At 41.0% G+C, this 27,855-nt stretch overlaps 2 protein-coding genes across 2 annotated transcripts; both read left to right on the top strand.

The window, feature by feature from the left end:
• The first annotated feature begins 2,419 nt into the window (after positions 1–2,419).
• On the top strand, positions 2,420–5,442 carry LOC130167727 (slit homolog 1 protein). Its single transcript, XM_056374208.1, has 4 exons — positions 2,420–2,546; positions 3,107–3,330; positions 4,344–4,505; positions 5,106–5,442. Exons 1-4 carry the CDS (start codon positions 2,420–2,422, stop codon positions 5,367–5,369), a joined length of 777 nt encoding a protein of 258 aa, XP_056230183.1. The 3' UTR covers positions 5,370–5,442.
• Positions 5,443–5,498: 56 nt separating this feature from the next.
• On the top strand, positions 5,499–27,014 carry si:dkey-103g5.4 (uncharacterized). Its single transcript, XM_056374207.1, has 28 exons — positions 5,499–5,649; positions 5,768–5,854; positions 5,949–6,094; positions 7,620–7,808; positions 7,885–8,059; positions 8,970–9,109; positions 10,121–10,318; positions 10,741–10,871; positions 10,969–11,126; positions 12,803–13,030; positions 13,586–13,924; positions 14,014–14,162; positions 14,520–14,778; positions 15,884–16,054; positions 16,177–16,334; positions 16,507–16,647; positions 17,038–17,182; positions 17,366–17,517; positions 17,945–18,070; positions 18,294–18,477; positions 19,669–19,743; positions 20,160–20,288; positions 22,228–22,344; positions 22,924–23,075; positions 23,476–23,562; positions 25,763–25,909; positions 26,095–26,265; positions 26,432–27,014. The coding sequence occupies exons 1-28, from the start codon at positions 5,499–5,501 to the stop codon at positions 26,540–26,542; spliced, it is 4,416 nt and encodes a 1,471-aa protein (XP_056230182.1). The 3' UTR covers positions 26,543–27,014.
• The last annotated feature ends 841 nt before the right edge of the window (positions 27,015–27,855 follow it).

Below are 27,855 nucleotides of genomic sequence, written 5' to 3'. Positions count from 1 at the left end.
GGATCTACAGAGTGACTACTCCCCTCATCTGACTTATAAAGGTCCCTGTTATCAGAGCGGCTGCTCAAACTCTGCCTGTGTCAACAGTCAACACGTGGAGGGTCACACTGATGACAGAGCACAACATGCATATACACAGGGAACTACACACACACAAACACACGCACACACACACACAGACAGACACGCACGCACGCACACACACAAAGAGTGAGGCCATGCCACTGTTGAACATTCATAAAACTTAAGAGCATTTTTGCAGTATTGATTTAAGGTTATATCGACAAGGATGCACCACACTTTGAGATTAAGTCTCAAAGAGAGAAAGTACCATGATAACTAGTGTGATAGAACAGGAGTATATAGAAAAAGAGTTATACAGTAATACAGTAAACATATCGTAATAAGATTACTGTTTTAATAATGACAGAAAGATTTCAGCCAACCCAACAACGTATTTGCACTCTGCACTAAAAAAGGGAAAATGAGGTAGAAGTTTATTGGAGCGACCCAAAAAGGTTCAACAAGTTCAAGTTTGTATGTCCACAGTCAGCTAAAAAGTTTGGCTACATTTCAGGCTTTTTACATCAAAGCCCCACTTTGCCAGGAACTTGAATTATATGAATATTTACAGTGGGGTCCCTTGTTTGATCTACAGTGCCTGTTGTGGCTTTTCACGCATTCTGCAAAATTTGAAGTGAATATAAAAAAAAATGTTTTGTATGTTTTAAATTGTGTAAGAATTCAATGTATCCAGGTTGGGACCTCATGCAGCCTTGATTATCGTGGCTTGTTTTGGATGCCTGACAATCAACAGTTTACACATCAGTGTTTGTGCTGCTAGTCTGGACAGAGTAGCTCAAAGCAGCCTGGGTAAACATTGCTGATTGTGCCAAGCTGTGTTTTTCACTTTTGCAAAACAAGGAATAACAATGTACAGGACACCTTTAAGTACATTATTGCAAATGCATGCTTATGTATCTACATGTGAGGTGCTCATTCCATAAATGGCTTCATATTTCCGATGATCTCCTGTTTATTATCTAATTACGTTGTTTTGTATTTGTAAAAGTAATGTGGAGGGTTTTTCCCCCAGTGACATGGATATGTGGGTGAAAGTTGAATCCTGTTCAGTTAGATAAGTTGCAAGTCGTCACTGGGGGATCATAGTCCATGGCTTCCGTGATGAAATATGTGGGTTATTCCAGTTATCCAAAGTCCAGCATTAATTTCAATACAATAACAGTGTAGAGCCAGTAAGACATTGGTTACTGTACATCGAAAAAGCATGGTTGACTGCTTTCTCACTGACGGGTTGATTGTTGAACAGTTTGCATGCATTAACATACCGTGTGTGCTCACCGAAAGCTTTGTTACACACATAGCTGTAGAAAATTTTACTACCACTCTTGTGACACGACAGCTCAGTACACTTTATATAATAGTAAGCTAGAGCTAGGTCTCCTGTTTTATTCGATTGTGGAGCAAAGGGCGTCGCAGAGTATCTTATAATAATCTTATCTTGGTTATTGTGCACAGATGTGCAGAGCATCAGAGCAACTGTAGCATCTGCAGATCAAAGGTTTATAAAAAGTGAAATGCATGTATTGAACGTGTTTTTTTTTTTCAAAATAAAGTAACATACAACATTTGCGCCCGACGCAGGTTACTTAAAAAAATCCATACAAAAAGCATCTTAGTTCGCCATAGCAGCTTATAGATAAAACCGATGCACATAACCAGTTGTGGAACACACAGACCCTTGACCCTAGTCTTATTTTGTCCTCCACCACATTGCAAGCCAGTATCAGCAAGTAAACACAAATAAGTAATCTTCAGTATGTGTTCAATTGGGTCATTTACAAGTGAAGTTGAAAGTTGCAGGTATAGCTCGCACAAACCCAGGTACTATATCTGAGCAGTTGCTGTTATGCACATAGTGATATAGACTCACATAAAGCAAAGCTGTGTTGATGTACATTGGGAGCCAAATCATTAATCAGTTTCACGGTAGGATTGAGAAGAACAAATGCAGTAATGTGATAGTCTCTGTTTTCCCTGCTGCTTTCCTCCAACAACCAGTCCCAGTCCCTGTCACTGTCACCTTACCTCACAGGCCTCATTAATCATTCAGAAAGTCACTGAAAGTTATGCAGACTTACTAGCCTGCCACTTACCTTGCAGCTACCAACAGGCGGATCAGGTTATGTGTGCAGAAGTACAGCAGTCAGGAGAAATTTATCAGGATAGTTGGTTAGCTACAGCATTTCTATAACTACTTTCTTGGCTATGGCCAAAACAAGACAGACAACCAAGAGGCTATTTACAGATCCTGGATGAAGAATTAAGATTTTCTCCCCGAGCCTGGAATAGAGCTGGGTTTCTGGTTCACGTGCCCAGAACAGGGCAAATTAAAAAAATGCCTAGGACGTGTAAATACAAGAGCTTCAGGTGTTTGTGGTGGCTGTTTGCTTCTGTGCTGCCAACTCCAGTACATGGAAACAACTTCAGTCATCATAACCAGGAGAGGCTGCCCTGCCAGCCAGGTAGGCCGTCCTGACTGCATAATGTAGTTATTAATACCGTATTTAAAAAAAAAAATATATCAAGACAAATATGTAACTGATATTTAATCCATACCTAAAGATGTACATTATATTATCTGCTTGTTCTGCATATGTCTGTATACATCTCCCTGTTTCGATTATAGTGTAAGTTTTAAGAGGTGGTACTAAATACGTGAGGTTGTTTAGTCCATCAGCTACAGGCTTTTTACTGTGTATTTTTTGAGTGAATGATGACCTTTTGCAGGACAAATGAAGTGTTGTGCTGCAGAGTATGAGATGACGTGGTGATTGGCATAATATCGGAAATTTGTAACAAATTTTCAGAAACTGTAAATACCGTCTTTGAGCCCGTTTGTCTCTTTGGGACATTAGAGACACAATGACAGGACTAGACAGGGAGAAAGGGAGAAGGTATGTGTCACCACCCCCAGGATGCCTCCCAGTGCTTGGCATAGTGTAAATACACAGAAAGATTATACTGGAAATGAGTGCATAGATAAATTAATGCATATGTAAGAACGTACTATTGTTTCTGTTAGGTTTCTACTGCCCAGTGGGCAGCTTCACTCCAGTCCCCTGTCCTAAGGGAACCTATGGGCCGACTGCTGGTGCTGTGTCCATAGACAGCTGTCTAAAGTGTCCTCCTCACCACTACTGTCCTAGACCAGGTTTGTCTGCCTCCTTGCCGTGCGGTCCCGTGGCTCAGCAGCCTCTCTCTGGCCAAGACAGCTGCATCTGCCCAGGGGAGGGGCAGAGTTTTCAGGTGACAGTATTTTCACATGATAGTAGGATTAACCCAGTCATTTCGGCAGCATGTACATTCCCTCTGGTGTGTTTATTCGACTGTGTGTAGCTCTCGATTTCATATCAACGGCACCTCCTACTCTACCAGTCACCCACTTCCTTCTCTGTCCTTTGAGCTTCTCCTTCATTCTTTAAACTCAAATATGAGCTGTAATATTTCAAGACAATGATTTTTTTTTTGTGTCACTTTTAAGTCCTGGGATACAGTGAACAAACTAATACAGTCATGAGAGCTTCTTCAGTGTCTGTCAGTAACTTTAGACTGAATAATCTGTAGCTTCAAGCTGAAAGAGCTGTAGATCAAGTTCCCTCGCAGCAGGATCTTGTTTCCTAGTCTGCTGCAGCTTGCATGACCGTTGATTCATCCACTCATCAGCTCATAATGAGCAGAATGAGATTTTATCTATCTGACTCTTGCATGGGTGTTGGTGTGAGAAGGAAGGAAGGAAGGAAGGAAGGACGGAAGGAAGAAAAAAAGGTGAAGGAATCAATGAAGTAAGGATGGAAGGAAGGAAGGAAAATGATGAAGGAAACTGATGTAAGGATGGTAGGAAGAAAGAAAGGAAGGAAGGAATACTTGATGAAGGAACCATTGAAGAAAGGAAGGGAGGAAAGAAGGAACGAAGCAAGGAAGTAAAAATAGATGAAGAGGAAAAGAAGGAAGGAAAAAAGAATGAAGAATCAAGTAAGGAAGGAAAAACAGCTGAAGGAAGGAAGAAAGAAAAGGAAATCAGCAAGGGAGGGAGGGAAGGAAGGAATGAAGGAAGGAAGGAAAAATAGAAGAAAGAATCAATCAAGAAAGAAAAGCAGGAAGGAAGAAAGGGTGGAAAAACAGATCTGGCTTGATAGACTTTGTCAGTGAATGAATGACTAAATTAACATGTTAGGTAACAAATTGACCACAACTTGAACCGTGTACATCATTACACAACCCAATGTCTGAGTGTCTGAATCCTGCTGCCTCCTCTGCAGACCAGTGACGGGCGCTGCCACTGTACCATCGGATACCTACCTGCCAACAATGGAGATGTGTGTAAACACAAACTGTACGATGTCTGCAGAGATGGAAAAACACGCACACAGTATGGAGACTGTCTGGACAAACAGCAGTGGTCACTTCATTGTAGGCAGCAGGTTAGACTTTGTGCATTCATATCACACACAGATGTACACACCGAAAGTAGGACAAAGGTACTTGGCATATCTTTCACAAATCCACTCAGCAAAGAAACTCACCCTGAGGACCTGTATGAATGATGCTTGAGAGATACAAGTTAAGTTGTAAACTGCGATCTGTTTACAGAAGGCACTGACAAAACATACTCTGCAATCACAGACAAGGCTAATGACAATAGTTTACAACCTAGATTCCTTTGCCCCCCCATGAACCTGACAATAGTTTATCTAGTACGGGGTTTGAATTAGTGCCGCTAAATATTTAACCAAGATCTGCCTTCTTTGACTATCGGTTAGCGAGGCCTTCACTGTTGCCCCCTCGCAGTGTTTATTTTTGTCAGTGTTCACCGTAGTTATCTTTGGTACAAATGGCCTTTCACCTAGTTATGCACTTAAGCTGAGTATAAGCGGAGATTACTGCCACCTAAATTTGAAAAAAAGACAGAAAAAATATTTTCCAGAGAAAGAAATGACTGATATTTACTTGGTTTTGAAAAGGAGTTGACCATAATAAAGACTTTTGCTGATACTTGCTTTGCGTTGGTTACTTTCCTGCAGGTGTGTCTATCTGCAGACGACTACCGGGGTTATGATGGAGAGCTGGGTCTGTGTGTTTGCAGAGAGGCTCCTGGAAGAGCTGCGTGTGGAGGCCTGTGCAGGGGCAGGCCAGCTGCTGAGCTGCACCTTCAGTGCCGCTCCAGTGGAGATATGGAACTGGTGTGGAGCTATGACAGTAAGGTGAGCAAAGGCACCTGCAGATTTACAGAAACAACATATTCTAGAGAAGACAGTGACAGGAAAGTAAACATTCTAGTATTTTAGAGTAAACATAGTGAATAGTCTGAGCGATGCTACCAGACATTGCATATAATACCTTTACATAATGTTGCCTTTATTGCACCAGCAGTGAAAGCTTAGGACAAGCGTCTCTTTTGTTGCAGTGACCTATAAATGGCAAACGCTGTTATTGTGCATGTGCAGGTGTCGGGCGTCTCAGGCAGTGTGCTTGAGACGCTTTTTACACAGTGGGACTCCCAGGGGACTCTGCAGTGCAACAGCCATCCCAACTCCCCACGTCCTGTCTACATTGTTCTGACATCAGGTGGAGAGACACACATTCACACATACACAAAAACACACAATGGCTTTTCTGTCCCGCACTTGATTTCTTTGTCCTTTTTCCTTTCTTTCTTGTATCTCTCCCCGCTGTGTGATTGCAGACGCAGGCTTCCTCGGCCTCTTGAGCGGCCTCCCAAAGGAGCTTCAGCGGCTGTTTCCTGTCACCACACAGCAAGAAAGCTCAGCTGGTTAGTCACAACAAAACAATATTTTGTCATCATTAAAACGCATTAAACCTGCAAGTTCCTGCAGTAATGATGATCCCATACTATTGACTTTTAGAGGAAGATTCTGACTTTCTGTGGGAGGTCACCAAAGTTGAAAACACCAGTCACGAGAGTAGAGAAATGAATTCCAGCAGGACAAGGGGAAACAAAAGCGATGTGAAAGAAGAAGTGAGAAGTGTAACTGGAGTTCTCAACCCAACAGTATGTCTCCATTTGGGCGACGTTATACTGTTTACTGTCGACACGCATCACTATCCTCAGTATGACCTGTAAGTCAGATGCTGGGGATATGTTTTTCCTACAATGAATCTGTGTTGTGACTTTGCTGTACTCTTACCATCAACACTAAAGCTGCTAAACTAATGTCTTTCAGTGACAGCCTGTACAACACAAACAGTGACTTCGACTGGGGTACGTTCAGACAGCTGAAAGAGGAGCTGACTTTGTCTTGGACTCCTCCCAGCTTCTTTTCAGTGGTCTTTAGCCAGCCTGGCGTGTATGTTTTGACACTGAGCAGCCATCAGCACAAACACTTGGTAACTAAATTTAAAATATTACAAGCATTAAAGGTAGCCTGTGAAGTTTTCATTTTAAATCAACATGTAGTTTTTTACATCCTCTCTTCCTCACCAAATTGCATTCCTATCAACAAATAAGCATCTTGAATGCTCCCTAAAAATGACAAGAACTGAGTTTTCTTCAACCTTGGTGTGCAAGGGTGTCCTTGTGCATCTGCTGGTAAAGCACTTGATACAAACAGCAGATACAAAACCTGCAAATCAAAATATTGCTCTACAGCACCACTAGTGGGCAAATATTTCTCAGGGCACCTTTAAGGTGGCACCAATGGGCAATCTCTGGGGCTGAAAAATGAAGCTAATGTGGTAGTGCCAAAATCTACAGTTCCTCGAATGACCACTTGAGGCTGGCTCCAAAAGCAAGTCAATTCCCATAGACTCCCATGTTAAAATGTCCTTTAAGGCAGAAATACACACGTTTACAGCCTGGTATAAAAAACGGTTTTAGTCTCCATTTCCCCCTTCATGACAACTCTATGGGGGTTTTTATTTAACTCACTCATTAATATTTTATTAAGTCTTAAAGTTCTGCATAATTAAACAGCTTTGACTGACAGGCGGTGGAGTGTATGCTTGCCACAAACCAGCATGCACCAAAGTCTTGGCTCCACACAGGCCCCACCTCTTTGCCCATGTTTGGAATAACCGGGAGCAGTCAGGCACTGCCAAGATGATGATGGCAGAGCAGACCACTCTGAGCTTCAAAACTGCTCTTCAGAAAACTATGGGTGACGTCTACGTCCATCTTTATATAAAGTCCATCGTTGGCACACAGTGTAATGACTCGGACATTTCTGTGTCAAGTTAATTATCACATAAATGTGAATTGGCAACACCTGTACTCTTAAGTACTCTCCCACTTCCTGCTCTTTGTAATTTTGCTGTGATATGAAGAGGAAAGGAGGAGAGCTGTTGAATACAGGAAAGCTCTTGAAACACCCCCAGCTTGATACACACTTTTTGTTTTTGTGCCATTAAGAATCTGGATTTGTGCAATATTGTTTCATCTTTTTACCAATCCATTTGGAAAGCCTTTTTCTACTGTTTTTAATTGTGATGTGATCCCATTCTTCATATGTATACAGAGATAAAATGACGTGTCAATAAATGTTTCAGTCAAACTGACCCTTAATTTTGTTCTTACTCAGTATGTGCGAGTGATGCCTGCAGGGGGCCAGTGTTATGAACCTGGCCCCTTCTTCCCCACCATCCCCCGTCATATGACCAGGGTGGGAATCAGTCGGAGACGCAACCTGTTACTTCGGCCAGATTGGCTGGTGACCGGAGGATTGCTATTTGGAGCTGTGGTCGTCCTCTGTTTATGTGTTACAGTGCTGGTTAGTGCAGATACACAAACACATGCAGCCACTACACATTAAATACAACACATTGATAAATCTCTCCCGCATGTAGATCCTGTTTCGTGAATACGGATGGCCAGAGAAGGAGCCAATCAGAGCACGGTATCGCATGTTGCAGTTGGCTTACCACATGGACGATTACTCATCAAAAGGTTCAAGGGTGATCTCCCTTAGAAAGACTCACCGAAGCCAACAAGCCAGAATGACTCAAGACTCCATGCAAGCAGGTGCAATATTGTAGCTGTAACCACAGATACCGCACACAAACACATGACGGCTCTGCTCAGTTACTAAAAGCCTAAAGGCCAACAGTTACGTAACTTACATTCAAACATAATCTGCACCAGGTCAACTGATGCACCTGCAGTCAGCGTGCACACGTGGAACACACACACACACACACACACACACACACACACACACACACACACACACACACACACGCACACACACACACACACACACACACACTTTGTTTTATCTTTGAAGACCCTTGCGACTTCTTATGTAACACTGACAGTGACCCTTGGGCGCTGCTCCCACCCAAGCAATTACTGTTGAAAAGGCTCTTGTCACAGACCTCACATCACGTGCTGTGACTAACAGAAAAAAAATACAACAATCCAAATGTCACGCAACTTGGGAAATCACATCAAACAACAGTATCTCGAGATGGTGCATCTTATCATGGAAATTGTCACACTATAAAAAGCGTTTAACCCAGCTTCAAAGAGTTATTTATATTTTGATTGCATTACAGTGTTGAAAGGAGGCATGTTCTTCACACACTAACATATAAAATTTCATCCTCTGCCAGTAAGTAAAAAAAAAAAGGCTTTGTGCAAAAAAAGACCAAAATAGCCCAGGGAGAAACAAGTGGAAGCTATTTGCTTGTAAAATGTGAATTTTTTATCAAAGCTTCTAATTTGCAAATCCACAGCAAAACTGAACCCCACAGCTGTTGTACAGAAACATGCAGACACGTTTCAAGCTCACTGGTCTTCCCCAGACAGCACATTATGCTTGCTCTTCAAAGTCCTTCTTTAGAGAGAGGTCATAGACTTTAAATGTGTTTTTATATTCTTGTCATCTCTCTCTCTTTCTGTCTCTCTTTGTGTCTCACCCTCTCATCGACAGTCTGTGCAGACACCTTAGGGGAGTTCTGGGATTATGAACACCAGGTGGATCTGGAGGCATTCAGCAGCAACACCTTCTACAGCCTCCTGCTCAAACAGAGCCTGTCTGTCACCACACGGCTGGGACAGCTCACCACTGAGGTCTGTGTGAAGGGAAGCGAATGACACACAACTCCTCTTCTTCGTCACAGACACACACACACACAGACACACACAGACACACACACACACACACACACACACACACACACACACACACACACACACATCCTTTTCTCTGAGGTTTGGTTTCTCCATCCCAAGACACCAGAAAATGCTCCTCTTTGGATTGTTTCACGCACAAAATTAATGTCCGATTACAAATGCCCACATTTTTATTTTAATAATAGTTTATGCAGTAGGAGGCCGCAGGGAAAATTTTGTGTAATATTTTGTTTGCACCAATCCCATTAGTAGGAAAACACCACAGAGCAACAACCTCACAGCAAAAAGCAAGATTAATCTAAAAATGCTCAAATGATCTGTTCATATACACGTTTTTCTTTTTTCAGTTGCAGATGTCTTGCATTTATCTTCTTGAGTGCTTTTTTGTGTTATCTTTATCATCTTAGCCTCAGGCTAGGTTCTAGTTGCCATTGTTTGAAGGTAGATACTGTATCTCAGCGAATGTTACTGCCTCAGTTTGTCCATTTACAGTGGAGGGCAGAATTCTGCTTCACATACTCCAGTTTTCCACTGATCCAATCCAATTCACTTCTTATGTTTCCCTCCTCTTTTCTGTCCCCTGCTACTGTCCCATCTTTATAGATATATATCCCATTCATGACGTTCAAGCCTATTGAAACAGATTGGGTGTCACAATTGGTATGCCTCTGTTTTTAGTCGCACCTCTCTCCTGCCTCCTTCCTGTTTATACCACCAAATTGTTGGCTGCGGTGTAGGAGGCAGAGGTTGTTGTTACAGCCCTCAGGACAACTGAGGTGATAAAGATGTAAAGGGAGATCGCACATCTTGCACCATGTTATCCCACAATCATGTACTATCTTGATGTTTGTGTGGCACATATAAACCTATGTGTCTATATGTGTCAGTTTTCATGTCTTTTTATGTATGTACCATTTGTTTTCATATATGTGTCCTGTGTATATCTAGGTAAAAGAGCTGTACCAGGGAGTACTTGGGAAACTGCAACTACTCCACCCATGCCTGATCACCGAGGAGAGGATGGGGGAGGGTTATGAGAGGATGAGGAGGGAGGTGGAGAGGGAGGTAGTGCGACGAAAGACTCTGGCCTCACAGCTGAGGACTCTGCTCGACAGTCAGCTACAGGTTTACATGACATTCCTATCTGTACATCTCCAATTATGCCTTTCCAAAAAAAACTGAAAAAGTCTAGGTCTTTCTGAAAACCGATCTTTTCCAAGGACAGTGAAAGATAAATAGAAAGAGAAGGTGTATTTAAGTGTTCTACACAGGTTTTAAAAAGACAACAATCTTTCTGCGGCTGCAACTAATGATTATTTTTATTGTCAATTAATTTGCTAATTATTTTCTGGATTAGCTGATTAATCGTTTGGTCTAGATGAGGTCCAAAAAAATTCACAAGCTGGAATAAGATAACATTTAAAAGAAAAGTAACTAAGATAATTAATTGATAATCAAATTGGTTGCTGATTCATTTTCCGTTTATGAGGCATTTCATCTCCAAATGTTTCCATTAAATTTGTTTTTTATGTCAGATCAGGAATGACTGTTTCATTGTTTTTCTCCAGGTTCTGAGGCAAGAACAACAGGCCCAGCAGAGGGTCCACAGTGTGTTCACAGCTCATCTCAGAGAGTGCACCAGATTACTGTCAAAGGTTTATAACAACAACCAGGCGTCCTGGGAGCTACACCAGCAGAAGTAAAGCCTCCATTTATCCTCTGCAAAGTGTGACAGACAACAAGTGGGGCAGCGTAAATCCTCTCACATCTTCAATTTGTTGTTTCTCAATCTTCAGTTTGATCCAGAGGCTAACATCCCTGATGGATGAGATGGGAGAGCTGGTATCAGTAGAGTGTCAGCGTCAGGGGGCATGGGAGTTGTTGGGTGAGGGTACAGGGGCCAAGCTGCTCTGCCCTGACACTGGAGCTGTGCTGACTAAGGACCACATCTTTGGTGAGCCCATCATCCCTGAAGTAAAATATTGCACACGCTCTGTCTTGAATCTTAGAGAAACAGCACCATCTATTGCTCAAAGTATGCACTAAAGAAGAAACAAAAGAAACAAACACACTAAAAATATTACATGTTGTACTGAAATACTTAGAAATTACACTTTTCATGTATTTTGTTGACCTTTTGGCTACCTAAAAGTAAATAACTTTCAAGCATTCTTCAAGTGTGGTTTGAACCTATACCACCAATATATGTATTACTTGAGTCAAAGTGTTAAGTTTATTTAGTGAGCTTTGGAGTCATTGTGCAAAGATGAGCTAACTGCCTGGCTGTAGCTGCATATCGGACAGACAGATTTGAGAGTGGATTTCATTAAAAGATGAGCAATCTGGGAATTATTTCCCAGAATGTCAAACTATTCCCTTAAAAAACGATCAGAGGTGGAGATTGTGAAATCTGTCTCATATTTCCTTTCATCACAGATCTCAACAAATGAATAGCTCACATACAATTATCCTGAGAACAGCTACAACAACCTGTTGTTCAGCCATCCAATTGGCCTAGAGTCTAGTCCTGAGGTCCACAATCTGGAAGAGGTGGACAAAGTACACAACTTCATTACTTGAGCCAAAGTATACTCCTGGTCAAATATGACTCCAATTCAAGTGAAGGTTGTTCAGTCAAAGTTTTACTTGAGTTAAAGTACTGGAGTACTTGCTTTAAGAATAATTACCTAATAAAGTTTTTAATGTCAATGGATAGTTGTACTGTTCCACAGTGGATTTACAGAACCGAATGACTGAAACATGACTGAATGTAGAACCTGTGGAATACAGTAAAAAGCTTGTAGGATACTTTTCAAGCCATCAAAACACAATTGAATCATCAAAAAGACAGCTATTGCCATTTACGTATTTCTTTTTTTGAGGCAGTGATGAAGTTTGGTCATGGTTAAGACAGCAAACATTTAAAATGAAAACAAATACCAAATTCAAACATGGACTTAAGATAAGGCCATGGATGCTCCGGGGAAGAATCTTCTGCCTAATCTTTGTCTAATGTAGACATCTTTGGACCATTGCCAAGAGCTGTTCAAACATGCAGCAAGTACAACATGACTGACATATCTGATTTTCTCCTGTGATGAACACGGTGCATGGTCTATCACATTTTCAAAATAAAAGACAATTCATTTGGCTGATTAAAAGTCATGTTTCAAAGTAATGGGTGGTTCATAGAAGAGTTCTTCCTCAGAAGAAGAGTGGACCAAGCTACTGGAGCTCTCCCCTCTGTTTCAGCTTCTGAAGGTGGTGGAGCTACAGCTGAAGGGCTGGGCCTTATATTAAAAGTCAAAAGTTTCTAAAAAAATAATACTCAAGTAAAGTACAGATACTTGAAAAATATACTTAAGTGTATTACTGAAGTAAATGTTCTTTGTTACTGTCTCATGAAATGAAATATAAGTACTCTGATAAATCTATCCCACCGATGTTACAAATGATATAGAGACAGTCATGCTTCTTCACTACGGTGCTCTATTGAAGAAAAGATCAGCATGAAATGCTGCCTGCCCAGCATGTAACCATACTCTAATTCAAAACAGCTTTAAATCATCATAATAATCATTTACAGTTTGATGGATGCTCACAGCGATCTCTCCCTCTGCCTCACTCCAGGTCCTGATGGATCCCTGCGTGTCTGCCAGGCGTTTCATTATGATTCAGTCACAGGCCTCATAAGGCCGAACGCTCACACCCATATGCTGCTGAGCAGCTGCCACACCACGGCAGTGCCACCTAACTTCTTCCTCCACCCTCAGACTGGCCATGTTATGCCAATTGTTGGCAATGTGGCCTATGATCCTACAACCTCTACTTTAGTGTTTATGACCGACCAATGTACAGGTAACATGAAAGGTGTTTGCGTGCTGTGAAGGTGCTGAATTGAGAGTGAGGAAAAAGCATATGATCATGAAAGAAAAAAAAAAAAAAACATCCCCATACTTGACCACACTTGATTTGTTCACATGTTTTATGCTCAGAAAACTGGAAGAGAAACCACACAGGCAATGGTTTAGTCAAAGATAAAACAGGCTATGAAAAGCAGTAGCAATCTTTGGCTCTTTAAGAGATTAAGGAATGCAAGTGTCAAGGAGACTTGAACTCACATGTACTGTCCCACGGTTACAATAGAAGACAATGTCATCTAAATATGTCCTGAGCAAATTGTGCTGGTTTCTACAAATCAATCATCCAACATAAAGTAATCGTGTGGTAATTCTTGATGGAAAATCGTCCATCATTGAACCCAAGATGATTATAATAATTTCGCTTTCATTTTTTGTGGGTTACTGAAGACCATTCAAGTAACAGTATGAGATATCAAAGTGGATGGAGTGAAAGTGGGAAAGTCACAGTATCTCTCCAACAAAAACTATTGTGTGCCATTCTTTATCCCAGGTGACAACAGAAAGTGGGACAGTCCCCTTCTTCCTTTCATTCCTTACCCAACTTCCTGCCACTCAGACCAGCCTCTGCCCAGCACTCGGCTCAGAGGCCTCAGACCGGGCCAGAGACTGCAGCTGGGAGTTCCCATGGCAGACCCAGACACGGGGGTCCCAGTACCCATTCTGGCTGTGACCATCCACCCCCAGACTGGACAAGTCTACCCACTGGGAGGGATGCATGTCTGCCCCATCACCCGCCTGCCTCAGCCCATACAGATTGGTTATCCTATGCTGGACCCCAGGACGGGGAACATTGTGCTCACAGTTGGGGTCAGTTTAGATCCAGCAACAGGTCAGTGCTGCTGGTGAGACTCCACTACAGTCTGAGAGTGTTACTGCTATACCTTCAGTGAGTTAACCCTGCTCTATATGCCTGCATAGGAACTGTGCTGCCAGTAGGTGGAGTCCTTTTGGTGGAGTCCTTCATTGAACCCCTGAGTGGGCGGATGGTGAGAGTAGGAGGGGCCAGCATGAGGGTGGGACAAGTGGTGCCTAATGCAGGAGGATACCAAGCTTTACTAGACGGCAAGGTACTTGATCACACTAATACAAATTGGTTTGAAAAAATAAGTAGGAGATTTTCCATAGTATGATGTGTGATAAAATATGACAAATCTTTCCTTTGGGGTGGTTCCACCTTATATGTGAATATAAACTGTAGAGAGTAGAAAGTAGAAAGTTTTCCAACTTTCCGGAGAGCGAAAAAGCTTTTAAATACTCTGCCCCTTTCTCCTTAAAGAATGTTAAGAAGAAATTCAAGTCCGTTTTAAATTATCTGGAAACTAACACTCTTGGTGAATGTGTTTTTTTTTTTCTTCTAAATGTATTGTTGTTTTATGCTGCCCATTTTAGCCAGAAAATGAAAAATGAAAAATGTTCTCAATCAGGTTCTGGCAGTGATGTTTAAAGTACTGGATCTCCTAAAGCCACTAACTGAGGAGTGGGGCTCGGATCCAACTTTGCAGCATCTGCAGTCCCATCCAGGCAGTGAGAGAGGGAGTGGCCGACAAGATCATCTTCTTGCTGCGACCAAGGAGCTGCAGCAGGCCTGGGGAAGGAGCCTGCACTGTCAGCTCCAGTTACAGACCAGGTTACAGTTCTTGCTGGACTGGGCCGTGGGTCTCCAGGAGGATGGAGGGAATTTGGGTGAGGAAATGCCAGGGAGCGAAATAGCGGATATGAGGAGCCTCTTGTGGGCACGACATCACGAACTGTCTTTTCTCCACTTCTGTCTCTCCGTGCTGTTATGGCCCTCTCCTCCCCCTCATCCTCCTCTTTGTTGCTGCTCCTTTTTTTTCTGCACTCTGGAGTTATTTATCTTCTCCTCTTGCATCAACTTTTGCAAGCGTAAATTTGACTAACTTTTTGGCTCCTTCTAGATGTCGCAGTGTTTTCCTTAACTGCCCACTGCCACAAAAAAAAGAGTTTTAGGCATACATTGTTTTTTTAAGTTTCAAATGGGCTTTAGAAAGAATTCATGGGCCTGAGGAGGATGACATTTTCTACCTCAAAGACTTAACTACCACCGTACACAGAAACTAAGCATGCGACCTGTTTGTCCCACAAAAATTATCATCATATTAGAACATGCACAAACTATCATTTCATAAAACAAAAATGTTGGGATAACACTGAACTGTCGTAGCTCAAAAATATCCAGATATTAAAACCTCTATCTCAAATCCCCAATCAAGGCGCTTGTGTTTACATTCCTTTTTATAGTGGTTTGAGCTCCTGACTCAATAATCAAATTATGTCTGCACCATCATCATGATGACAGGCTTATCATGCTTATCTCTCTCTCTATTTGTTCGCAGTGCAACACCACTGTGGCTACAATTCAGCTGTTGTGCTTGTATGCTTGTGTGTGCTCTTCTTGATAATCTGTTTCTTAGTTTTGCATCTTTGCCAGATGTGGCATGTAGACACAATCCTGTTTCATGTACCTGACTCTGTCTATTTATTTTTGCATCTAATTTTGTTTAGATTTCATTTGATCTTAGTCAAATGAGACACGAACAAACAGTATTAGCTTATTCTGTCACAAAAGTGAATGCAAAAACTGTCTTTTCTACACTGGTCAAAAAATGTCTCAATAGCCCTAATTCTGCTCTTTTCCAACTAGAAATGCATTAGACAAAAACATTCAGGAATACTTGAATAATTAAACATTTCAACAACAGGATCTTATCATATTTTTTTTTTTTGCTCCACTCTAATGTTCTGAATTTGTCTGTGTTGTTCAAACCAGGAGAGATGCCTCTCTCAGGCTCCGATATGTGTGTGCCAGCTCTGCTGGGGATGGAGTACCCTGACCCCATGGGATCTGGTCTTAGTGTACCTGTGCTGGGATGCCAGACTGACCTCATCTCTGGGATTACAATACCCTTGGCAGGTACCATGGAGGACCCCGATGGAAAAGGTACAGTGAAAATCAGACAATTTCACAGGTCAGAAGTCACCTGATACAGTTTATCTAATCCACTTTCAAATTATAAAATAAGTTGTACCCCTTTTCTGTGTCTATGCTTTTGTATTTCACAGGCCTAGTGGCGATCCGTTATGGAGCTCAGACTGTTGATCCAGTGACAGGGGTATTGGCCCCAGTGGTTGGAGCTAGGCTGGATGCGTCCAGAAAAAACGTTGTGCCTCTTACAGCTTCCTACTGGTTAACGGTGGCAGATCAAACTGATAGTGTGCAGGTGGGGGACTAATTGAGAGAGGCTTTTTTCATACAAGAAATAATTAATTTTTTTAACTTGATAAAAATGATTTCAGTCTTCATGTGTTTAGCCTTCAGCTTTTCATTTTGCCCACTGAATGGAATTTTGTGTATCTGATGCACTTTCTTATGTTGTCGCCATTGTATGCCAGGTGGAGGCGCTGCAGAGAGAGTTGTGTGTGCGAAATATTTACTGGCAGCATCAGAGGCAGCGGGAGGAAGATCTCCTCTCTGATCTGGACTCAGCTCTTTCCCAGTGTCTCTCTAGAATCACAGAAGTTAACTCTTCTCAGGTCAGCAAGAGGAGTTGGAGGAGCTGTTTTGGTTTTAAATATCTTACAGAGCTTGGGCTCTGAGTGTAGCAAAAGGGGTTCCAAGGGGTTGAGCCTTTTGAACATGTGGAAATGAGGAATAAGGAGATATATGAATGTGGGGCAAACAGCATTGGGGAGTAATTCAGGCAAAGTTTTTCCTGCCACTGCAAGTAGGCAAGTGGACAATCAGCTTTTTTTGTGCACAGCTGCAAAGTCACTGCATGTCTGTGTACAAGTATGTGCATGTATGTTTCCCATACCTTTTTTCCTTGAACTGAGAGTGTGTGAGTGGATGTTTCTTTTTGTGTGCCAGCATGCAAAATTGTACCTCCACTTTTTGTGTTACTAGTGTAAGAGTGTACTCCACAGCAGGTCCAGTGGTCAGGGAGACAGCTGAGGGAAGCAGTGGTGGAGCTGCAGGAATCATCGCAGGCCGAGGCCCAGAGGAGAACGGCTCAGCACTCCCACTTGGCTCTGATCCTGCCTCTATGTGTTTTACACATCCTCACACTGGGTAAATTGGCTGACAACCTGGAAAAAATGAAGACCACAAAAGGGAATTACAGTCATGACCTGCACTGTGTTTATATTCCTCATATCACGCCCTTTAGTTTTGCAGTAATGAACATAATTTCAGTGTTTCATATTTTATTTGGGTTGGCAGCATGTCTTTGTGCATCTGTGTCTTTGTGTATAGGTGACGAGGAGGAGTGGGATCAGCAGAATGTTTGGCACTCAGAGCTCTTGTCAGGCCTTGATAAAGTGGATGTGTGTATGGAGCAGCTGCAACAAGACCAAGATAAATGGACAACACAGGGAGGAGACTGGGCTACAACCCTGCATGCTATGGTCAGAATAATGGCTTTGTGTTTTATTAGTGGCCCTGTAGCTTAATTCTTTAATTGACATAGTTACGTTCCCAGAGAGCAAAATAAAACTTCTGGCCCAACATATGGCTGGATCCTCGGCCCAAGTCTGGCCCATATACTTCCACATCTGGGTAGAGTCCGGCTCTTGACTCACATTTTACTCACAACCGGAAGATTTTCTGTGTGTTCACAAGAATTGATCCAGATGTGGAATTGCTGGATGCCAGATTTATTTTGCAATCTGGGTTGCGTGCTCATTTCCCTCTTAGGACACCTATACCAAATGGACATGACTCATGATACAACTATGCGTTGTGAGATGCACGCTGTAACATTGTCATCTAAATGTAAATAAGTCTTTATGTGTCCTCTTGCACACGCCTGTGTTTATGTTATGTGTCCTCCAGGGTAGACAGCTGAGACATAGAGACTTGTGGGAGCAGTGTTGTTCCAGACAGACAGAGCTTGAGGCTGCTCTCGGTGCGCTGCACTTTGTCAGACACCTTTCTCAGCTTCGCGCCGACACTGCTCAGGTTTAAAACACACACAGACACACTACCTACTGACACTGAATATAGATTTTGTCTGTCATCATCAACCCTGTTGCCATCAAGTTTGTTAAACCTAAGCTGAACAGTCAAAGCAAATGGTGCTTACTTGCATAACCACGATAGAGGGCTGTCAACATGTTTGTCTTGGTTATCTCGGTGCTTCCAGGGTCATTTTCAAGCTACGTTTGTCTTCTTAACTGTATAGGCAGTATTATGTGGGAACGTTTGGTACAAGGAATTTGGTTTGGCTCAGTGCCAAAAGCAGAGACAGCAGGTCATGGGTTTGATACAACAGAAGGTTCTGCCTCTGCTGGAGAGACTGAACCAGCTCCTGGAAGACAAACAGCCTGCCAGCTTCTTCACCAACACCTGCAATCAGCACAGCTCAGGTACTGACTCAATAACTGACAGGGACACCATGTTTACTAAATTATATGGGTGCCAATATGTGGCGTGAAGCAAATATTTAGATATACAGTAGCCTACATATTGTTCTAAAGAAAGCAAAATTCCTAATTGATAAATAGCATTATTTTGTAACTAAACAAATGTTCTGCTTCTCTCTGTGTCAATGGATCTGTGAATTTGAGTCGACATTTCCTGGTACTTTCACTCCATGTTAGTGGAGATAGATCTGAAGCCATATCTACATTTTCCAACACATTTTGGTTTAAAGATAAGGCTGTTGTTATTCTACATTTTTCTTCTTGTCAAAACATCCGATGAAAAGACAAAAACCAAGCCCCATAGTTTCTTCAAAAAATCTTAACATTTAAAAAACTAGTTTCAAATATATAATTCAATTTCTTAAAAAAAAGGAAAAAAAATCTTCCAAAAAGCTAAATACAACATTGGTGCTTTAGTGTGTACAGTAGTGGGACAGTGTAAACAGGATTGAATAAAAATTAACTACAGAGCCCATGTTCATTGTAATGAAAGGACATTTCACCCAGTCCAACACTGAGGTTTATTTATGTGTTTTCAATAGTTTTTGAAAAACAGTGGAGCTCTTTGGCGCAGACAAAATAGCAACAGTATGTCAGGTTTGGACTTAACAGACAACATCTGTTAACAGGATCAATTTGTTGTTTGTCTTTTCGTGGGATTTGTTGACAATCAAAAAAATATAGAATATTGCCAGGAAAAGCTATATTTAAGTTTTGCTATTGCTACATAGCCAACTATAGGATTAGGTTTTACTAATCTAGAGGAAACGTTGTGAGTTCAGAATCAATCATCCCTTTACTTCCCAAGACATGTCTTCAGCAGAGGAAATCAACCCTCTTGGTTTGCTCTTTATTTCTTTTCTTGTACTGAATTTAGCATGCTAACCAGCTAACTCCTACCTGGTTGGACTGTCTTGTCAATTTCCGATACTGAGTCACTGTAGCGTTCAGTCTGTCCTGAAGAAGTAGCGCTTCTCAGAAGGCATATTATAACCTATTGTCTTGTAAGGGCAACGATGGCTGAAGCACTTGGAAAGACTGGTAAGTAAACAGCTGTTAATGCTAAAGTTGGCTATGTAACAATAGCAAAACTTACAAATACCTCCTTAAAGTTTGATTTCTGACATGTTTCAGGTTCGTCAACAAAGCAGGGATATGGGTTGGACATAGCCTCTAGAGTCTGGACAGCCTCTATGCCTGTGGTGAAAGGTATGTGCTTTTCAAGCTGCTCATAGCCCTGTGATAACATGTTTGTATATGTATGTAGAAAGAGAGTGTGTACACAGGATTCCTAGAAATATTGTGATTGTCAAAATGCAGCAGCATAGAGCAGTGAGAAAGGAACCTCTGTGTTGGCACAAATTCAAATTCGTTATTGCTCAAGGATGTTTTTTTGTTTCTCTCCGTTCTGATTCTTTAATGTCTCTGGCGATTAGAGATGGAGGGGAAGGAAGAGATCAATGAAGTATCACATGATTATTATGATTCTGACTGACAAGTGTTGAAAATAATGTTGCTTATGCCTAGCTTTAAGTGGGTGATTTTCACGACAGGGGTGCTTCTTTACTGCACAACATTCGCTGGCATGCAATGTTTACAGGGACTCCAACAATTTGTTTCTGAAGGAAACTCCACCCAGTCTCTGAGAGAGCCTGTCAATTTAGTCCAATCCCAGGACACTGGTCTGCAGGCCAGCTCACCACCAACACACAACTCGCAAAGACACACTGCATCTTCTGGCATTCACTCCCAAGGTGAGGTGAAGCAGAGAATTACACAGACGGGTGACAAATTAAAGGAAAAATCTGAAAAATAAGTGGAGAAACAGGATGACAATGCCTCCGTCCATAAGGCACAAGGGGTCAATGAATGATTTGATGAGTATGGAAATGATGAAGCAACAGATCTCAACCAAATTCAACACATATGGGAGATTTTGGAACGCCGTGTCAGACAGCGCTCCCCACCATCAAAACACCAAATACCAAATACAACTTATTAAGACACTTTATGTTGGTTCTTCCTTTAATTTGTCACCCGTCTGTCGCTCTGAACGTGAGACCCCTTCCACCTTGTGTTGCCCTATGGTGTGCTCTGCTTCAGTGCTGTGTGTGAGCAAGCTATACTGTGCTTGCACATTCTCTGATAGACATATTTTCACACACTCTCTCTCTCTCTCACACACACACATGGAAAATATGCGTATTCTCTTTCTTGCTGAGAGTTAAATGATAGACTCCATCTGTTCATTATAAATGAAGGTACCGCCAGCAGCTGGTTAGCTTCACAGAGACTGGAAACAGAACCTCCAAAGCTCTGCAACTTGTCATTTTTGCCCTTTGGTTTTTGTATGGAGGCAACAAATGACATATGGGGGGTTTATTTAGTGAGCTTTGGGGTCATTGTGCAAAGATAAGCTAACCGCCTGGCTGTAGATGCATATCGGACAGACAGATTTGAGAGTGGATTTCATTAAAAGATGAGAAATCTGGGAATTATTTCCCAGAATGTCAAACTATTCCCTTAAAAAACGATCAGAGGTGGAGATTGTGAAATCTGTTTCATATTTCCTTTCATCACAGATTTCAACAAATGAATAGCTCACATACAATTATCCTGAGAACAGCTACAACAACCTGTTGTTCAGCCATCCAATTGGCCTAGAGTCTAGTCCTGAGGTCCACAATCTGGAAGAGGTGGACAAAGTACACAACTTCACAAAGTATACTCCTGGTCAAATATGACTCCAATTCAAGTGAAGGTTGTTCAGTCAAAGTTTTACTTGAGTTAAAGTACTGGAGTACTTGCTTTAAGAATAATTACCTAATAAAGTTTTTAATGTCAATGGATAGTTGTACTGTTCCACAGTGGATTTACAGAACTGAATGACTGAAACATGACTGAATGTAGAACCTGTGGAATACAGTAAAAAGCTTGTAGGATACTCTTCAAGCCATCAAAACACAATTGAATCACCAAAAAGACAGCTATTGCCATTTACGTATTTCTTTTTTTGAGGCAGTGATGAAGTTTGGTCATGGTTAAGACAGCAAACATTTAAAATGAAAACAAATACCAAATTCAAACATGGACTTAAGATAAGGCCATGGATGCTCCGGGGAAGAATCTTCTGCCTAATCTTTGTCTAATGTAGACATCTTTGGACCATTGCCAAGAGCTGTTCAAACATGCAGCAAGTACAACATGACTGACAGATTTGATTTTCTCCTGTGATGAACACGGTGCATGGTCTATCACATTTTCAAAATAAAAGACAGTTTATTCCACTGATTAAAAGTCATGTTTCAAAGTAATGAGTACTTCATAGAAATATAGTGGAGTCAGAAGTAAAATATTTGTCTTTTAAGTGTGGTGGAGTAATAGTCAAAAGTTTCTAAAAAAAAAAAAAAAAAAAAAAAACTCATATAAAGTACAGATACTCTAAAATTATACTAGTACAGTTCTCAAGTAAATGTTCTTTGTTCCTGTCCACCCCTGACAGTGATGCATCATTTTAATCTTGATTTCCTGACAGAGAACCAACCTTTGAAAGAGTCTGTTCAGCCTACACATATCTGTGTCCCCACAACTCCAGGGAACATCATGATGTTGCACAATTCCTAGTTAGGATGCGGTGATGTGTGATGATGTGGTGTCATGTTCATTTTATCCATCCATGTGTTAATTCCTCAGAAGAAGAGTGGACCAAGCTACTGGAGCTCTCCCCTCTGTTCCAGCTGCTGAAGGTGGTGGAGCTACAGCTGAAGGGCTGGGCCTGTGGGGCGGGGCTTCTTAGTGGAGAGCTCATGGGTAGGTCAGATGGAGTTGGCGTTGCTTATTCTTGACTAGGTAATTAGCTTAAATACACTACCTGAATGCACATGTTCACATATATACAGAGTAGTACATGCACAGACACATTCAACACGTCGTCAGCATAATCATCAGGTATTCATAGACAATCAAGTTTGCTTTTCTCCGCAAATCAAACCTACCTGAAGAAAACTTGAATAAAGGCTTGATTTCTCTAAAAGTGTATTTTTATATTTATGAGTACTGAATAAGGGACCCATTATGTGATAGTATACTTTTGTGAAAAGGACATATCACAACCTAGAGTAGAGTGTATTCTTTAGATTTCAGCACTGTCTGCGTGTTTTTTCAGAAGCTGCTATTCTCTCACTCTGCAGAATTTTTATGAGGCCCAGGAGATAGAGGTTTGCTGAACCTCAAGTGTTGAGACATATGCTAGTTTGTTTGGCTTCAGCAACTAATTAACTTTCATCAGGTCTGTCTTACTGAGGCTCTGCCAAATAATTGATTCCTGGGGTGACTATGAAGAAATCACTTACAGTTCCTGGGAATGATTGTGCTCTGTGTTTTATCTAGACGGAGGCAAGAGTTTTGTAGATGTCCTTGATGCTCAGTGGGAATGTGAAGGAGAGCTGATTCCTTTGGACCCATCAGTCCTTAACCCCAGAGAGTTCCTGGTCTACCAGCATGGACTATTCCTGATGCACACATTGCATAATATGAACCTGGTTGGTGCCAAAGTTTATCTCTTTAAACCTTGTTGCCTATTTTGAGGCTTTGAGTGGCTTGACCCCAGGCTATCTTTCAAATGTTAATTGTTTCTCTGTATAGGCTGAAGTAATCAGGCAGGAAACTACCACTGTATCCCAAAAGACCAAACATACCTGGCCATTCAGGCTGATATCATCCTTTCTCATCTTGGAATAAATACCTTTACCTTCATTCTTTTTGTTGTGTTTTCTTGATGTCTTTTCCAGTTACAAACACATTTATTTATTAATTATCCTTGTTATTTCAGGATCTAGATATATTTACCTGCATATATTATTTTTTCAGTTTTACTGTGAGCTAATGTTCAGTTGGCATATTTTAGTAAAAAAAAGGCTTAGATTGTTGTTTTTCCAACAGACTCCAGCCATTTCACTTCAGATAGCTGCCAGTCTCCCAAACAACAACTACTTGAACAACGCCTTCAGAAATTCCTTCTTTTATCAGGTAAACTTCCTTGTCTGTGAAAGTGTAATTTCTTTGTTTTTCAGTACCAGTGCAATTGTTCAGTTGTTAAATTGCTGTTTGCCTTAGTATCAATAAGATAGAGTGCTTGTGTAAATTACTATTAAAGATATAAGTGGTTAACTTAAAACAAGACCAATAAAACAGAGAATGTGTATTAAATGAAAATACCTTAGAGGTGAATGTAATAAAATACAGTGCTCCTCAAAGAATTTGTCCAAATTTGAAACAGCTTTGTAAAGGTTGTGAACTGGTGCAGGTTCACTTGAGGCCGTCAGATCCCAGGATTTGCCACTCCCGCTGAGGTCTGCGCTCCGCTGTCTTTGATATCCCTGTTACCTTTGTGACTGTGGTGCAAACAATTCCTTCTCTCTGCATATGCTGGCCTTACTTGGATAAAGTTTTGTGGTTGATAGACACCTGTACAGCTGTAATACTGTCAGTGGTGGAAAGTAACAATTATATTATTATTATTATTATTATTATATATAGTATTACATTTAAGTATTTTCAAACATCAACACATAACTCAAAAGGGGGAAGCAGCTAAGATGATAAATTTGTCATGTTCCCGCTCTTGGTCAGTAAGGTTTTCCTTCACAGTTTATGCACAACGATGTTCAGATATCGGTTAGACTTAAAGGAACCAAAAACCTGCCATATTGGTGAGCTGACGTTTCCATTTGGTTAACAATTTTGTCACCACCTTCACTGGCTGCAATCATTTTCTCACTCCAAGCTTATTTCGTTGTTGGTGCAGCCGAACAGCACACCTTTTGAAGGACTGGCTGTTTGTCAATCGTAGAATGCTCCATTATCAAGGGATGTGATAGGCTGTTTATGAGCCAGGGAGGGACTATTGCCCTTTCTATTGAACAATTTTCATATAGCTATTGATGAAGTGTCTATCACTGGTACACATCGCTATGGTTTTATCGCCTAGGCCTAGTTACTAGTTACTTTACAAATTAGTATATTGTATACAATACAAAACTGAATCTTTAGCTTATAAAATACAACACAAAGTTTTAGATTAAACTACTCAACAGCATGTTAGATGACATTCTGCTTTATAATCAATACCCTTATATTTTATATTGTAGCAATATTTTGCTGTTAGTAGTTCTCTATTTTTACTTGAGTAATATTTTAGATGCAGGACTTTTAATTGCACGAGAGTATTTTTAATATGTTGTTCTGCTAATGTAAGGCTAATGGATCTGAATAAACAGTACTTTCACCACTGAATACTGCGATGATAACTGTAAATGAGACTTTGTGTGACATTGACAATAAGAGAGATGATGAAGAACAATAAAAAACAATGTCAAAAACACTGCAGAGAAAGCTGTTAAGGGAGAAAATGAGCGAATAATACGAAATGCAGCAGAAAGTAGGAAATAATTGAACAAATCCCAAGGGCCATCTACACTCTACATTACCTGCAGATCAACATAAAACAGCTCAGTCAACACAACAACAATAGCTTGATGTGTCCATCTGCTGTTTATATCTTTTCGGAGCCCCCACTAATTTTACTTTATCGAACATCATCTCCGGACCTGTTGATCTGTGGACACAAAAGATTCTGTCTCTGCTCACTCCCCCCTCTGTTCACAGGGGAGAGAGGTCGGACTAAGAGACCCCTCAAATCAGTAAATAACCAGCATCGTGCATGAGCTCAGAGTTATAAAGCTTGTTTCTGCAGTAGGTTTTGCAATTTCAGAGTTCAGGGAGAATCCACATTTCCTAAGTGAAGGAGGAAACCAGCTGCAGACTGTGGGCAACAATGTCATGCCATGGCCAGGAAAACACAGACTTTAATTAAGAGTTTGCAATATTTGAAGTATATCCCTTTTTCATATTAGTGCTTATAGTACAGCATATCGATCATTTAATGGGCACTTACAACTCCAACTTCCAGTAACCACTAGCTGCTAGCCACTTCCTTTTCACTTACCAGCCATTTCCTCGTGTATATTCCAGTTAATCATAAAACAAAATCTTATATGGAATCATTTAATTGCCTTCCAAATAGCAAGACATACAACATTGTATTATGCATATAATGCAACGTGGCGCCATGCATGCTTTTAAGCGGTGGATTGTGCATGTTTGTACATCTGCAGTGTGTTACTCAGAGTAACTCTCACATGCATGTGAATGACTGCTCTGTTGCCAGGAGGCAGAGGAGACGCTCTTTGTCCGACGCCAGAGGCTCCACTCTGTTGGAGGCTTCTCTCTGCTGCTGCTCCACTGTCTGTCCCATGTCAAAATTAAAGACATGAGCACTGATTCCAGTCCTGCCTTCCAGAGGCTTTTCTTCAAGGTACAGACAAACACTCAAAGGATTTGTTTTGGAAAATATTGAATTTTGATCTCAAATTTAGCTTCAAATAAAGCTGAACTTTAAAATTCCAGAGGTTTTTTTTATGGGTTTACAATCAGTTGGCTGACTTTTACCAGTTTTACATTAATTCAAATGCTGCTGTTTTGCTTAATTTTATATTACAGGTACTGCAGGCATGTCTGGGGGAGCTGTTTCAGGCCAGACTGGGTATGCCTACCTCTGGACAGGAAGCCAATTTGTTTTCAGGAGACTTACATGGGATTCTGTCAGACTCTCGTGCTGCCTCCTTGCTTTACAGGCTTCACAAACCAAGCAGAGGATTGCTGTCTGAAGATGTAAGAACAGAATATTTCCACTGACTAGGATCATTTGCTATAGCATGGCTTATTCTTCTTTATTTTATCTATCTGTCAGTATTGTGCAAGAGTTGCAGCAGGACATTTATGAGTTAGAGAGTAACCAGAGCTGTTTTCTTGTGTCTGTTTTTGATTATGGGAGCAGGAAGTTGAAGAACTCCAGAAGAAGCACAAAGAAATGTCTCTGTTCTCCCATCTTGAATGGCTTTTGAGGGACAAAAGCTCTACAGAGAAAGGCGGAGACCAGATTGGATAAACAAATGTACAGACCGCCCTCTTTGACAAAATCCTGAGTTTTTCATAATAATCTAGCAGTTCAAGGGAGTCATGCAAATGGAAGAATAGCAATGAAAGTATGTTTGCATTATGTTGCATCCCAACTTTTTTGTTTCTTAAGATCTTGTAATCACTGATCACAAAAAACGAATCATGTTAAAGGGTTTTATTCTTATTTTTTATTTTTCAAAACAATTATTCAACTGAAAAAAATGACTTTATACAAATCATACATGTTGCTGTGTTGCTTTTGAGACCACAAGAATTTTAATGGCAATCCTGGGGTCTTTTTGTGGGTAGCTACACAGACCAACATATGTGTACAATCTGTGTGTGCATGTGGACACATTTAGACATCTGTTTCTTTTTAAGCGTGAAGGAGGGGCGGTCCAAAGTAACAGCAGCTTTGCAGACATTCCAACACTTCTGATGGCAAAAACTGGTGCTTTTAATCTTGTCATTCACTTCATCCGAGTGGCTTGGAGAGCGATGACAATGATGATCAAAATTATTCCACAGACAAGCCCGATGACATTTAGGATCTTGGCTGTCCTTGAAGCATCCTCAGCTATTGCTGATTCTCCAATAGCATTAGCATTTTGTGCCTTTAAAAAGCAATGATCAAAATTAGTTTTTCAAATTCAGATTCACTCTTAAAATGTTCTTAGAAATAAAAATGTTTTGTGTCATTTTTATTTGAGTATAAAGCAGCAAAAGAAGATTATAAAAAGTTTGATATTGAGGGAAAGTTACTTACCCTGCAGGAGCAGACAATAGCAGCAATTCCTAGAGGCAGACAACAGCATAAAGTGTTGAAGATGGACCATCCAAGATAGGACGGAGCGACAGAACGGGTTTGACCTCCTTCCATGGTGGGTCTTTTTCTCACTTTAAGCGAATGGGAGTTATGCTTTGTTGGGTAATGTCTGGATCCAATGGCTGGTGAGGGTTGTCGTCTATACTTATATCCTTTGTGGGTGTGGTTTGAGTTGGGTTGTATAAGTCCAGCAGCTATGTAACTGACTAGTGGATTTATATCCAGCAAATGGGCTTTTGATGTGTTGCTTGTGAGTTGGGCTCTGCTGGGAGGAGTATATATACATGGGGAGACATTTACAGCTTTGGAGAGCCTCATTCCTGGCTGATGGCTGTGTTTTACATTCAGTTTAACACATGGTAACTAAGTTCATTCTGCCTGGATCATTTAAAACTTTAAACAGTAGATACACTTTAGTTAGTGAGTTCAATAACATTAATTATGTTTTTTATTGTGTCATGCACATACAAGTATCA

The sequence above is a fragment of the Seriola aureovittata genome, chromosome 4 (assembly GCF_021018895.1).
Source record: "Seriola aureovittata isolate HTS-2021-v1 ecotype China chromosome 4, ASM2101889v1, whole genome shotgun sequence".
Lineage (NCBI taxonomy): Eukaryota > Metazoa > Chordata > Actinopteri > Carangiformes > Carangidae > Seriola > Seriola aureovittata.
Note: the sequence above shows the minus strand (reverse complement) of the source record. Positions and strands in the feature narration are given on the sequence as shown.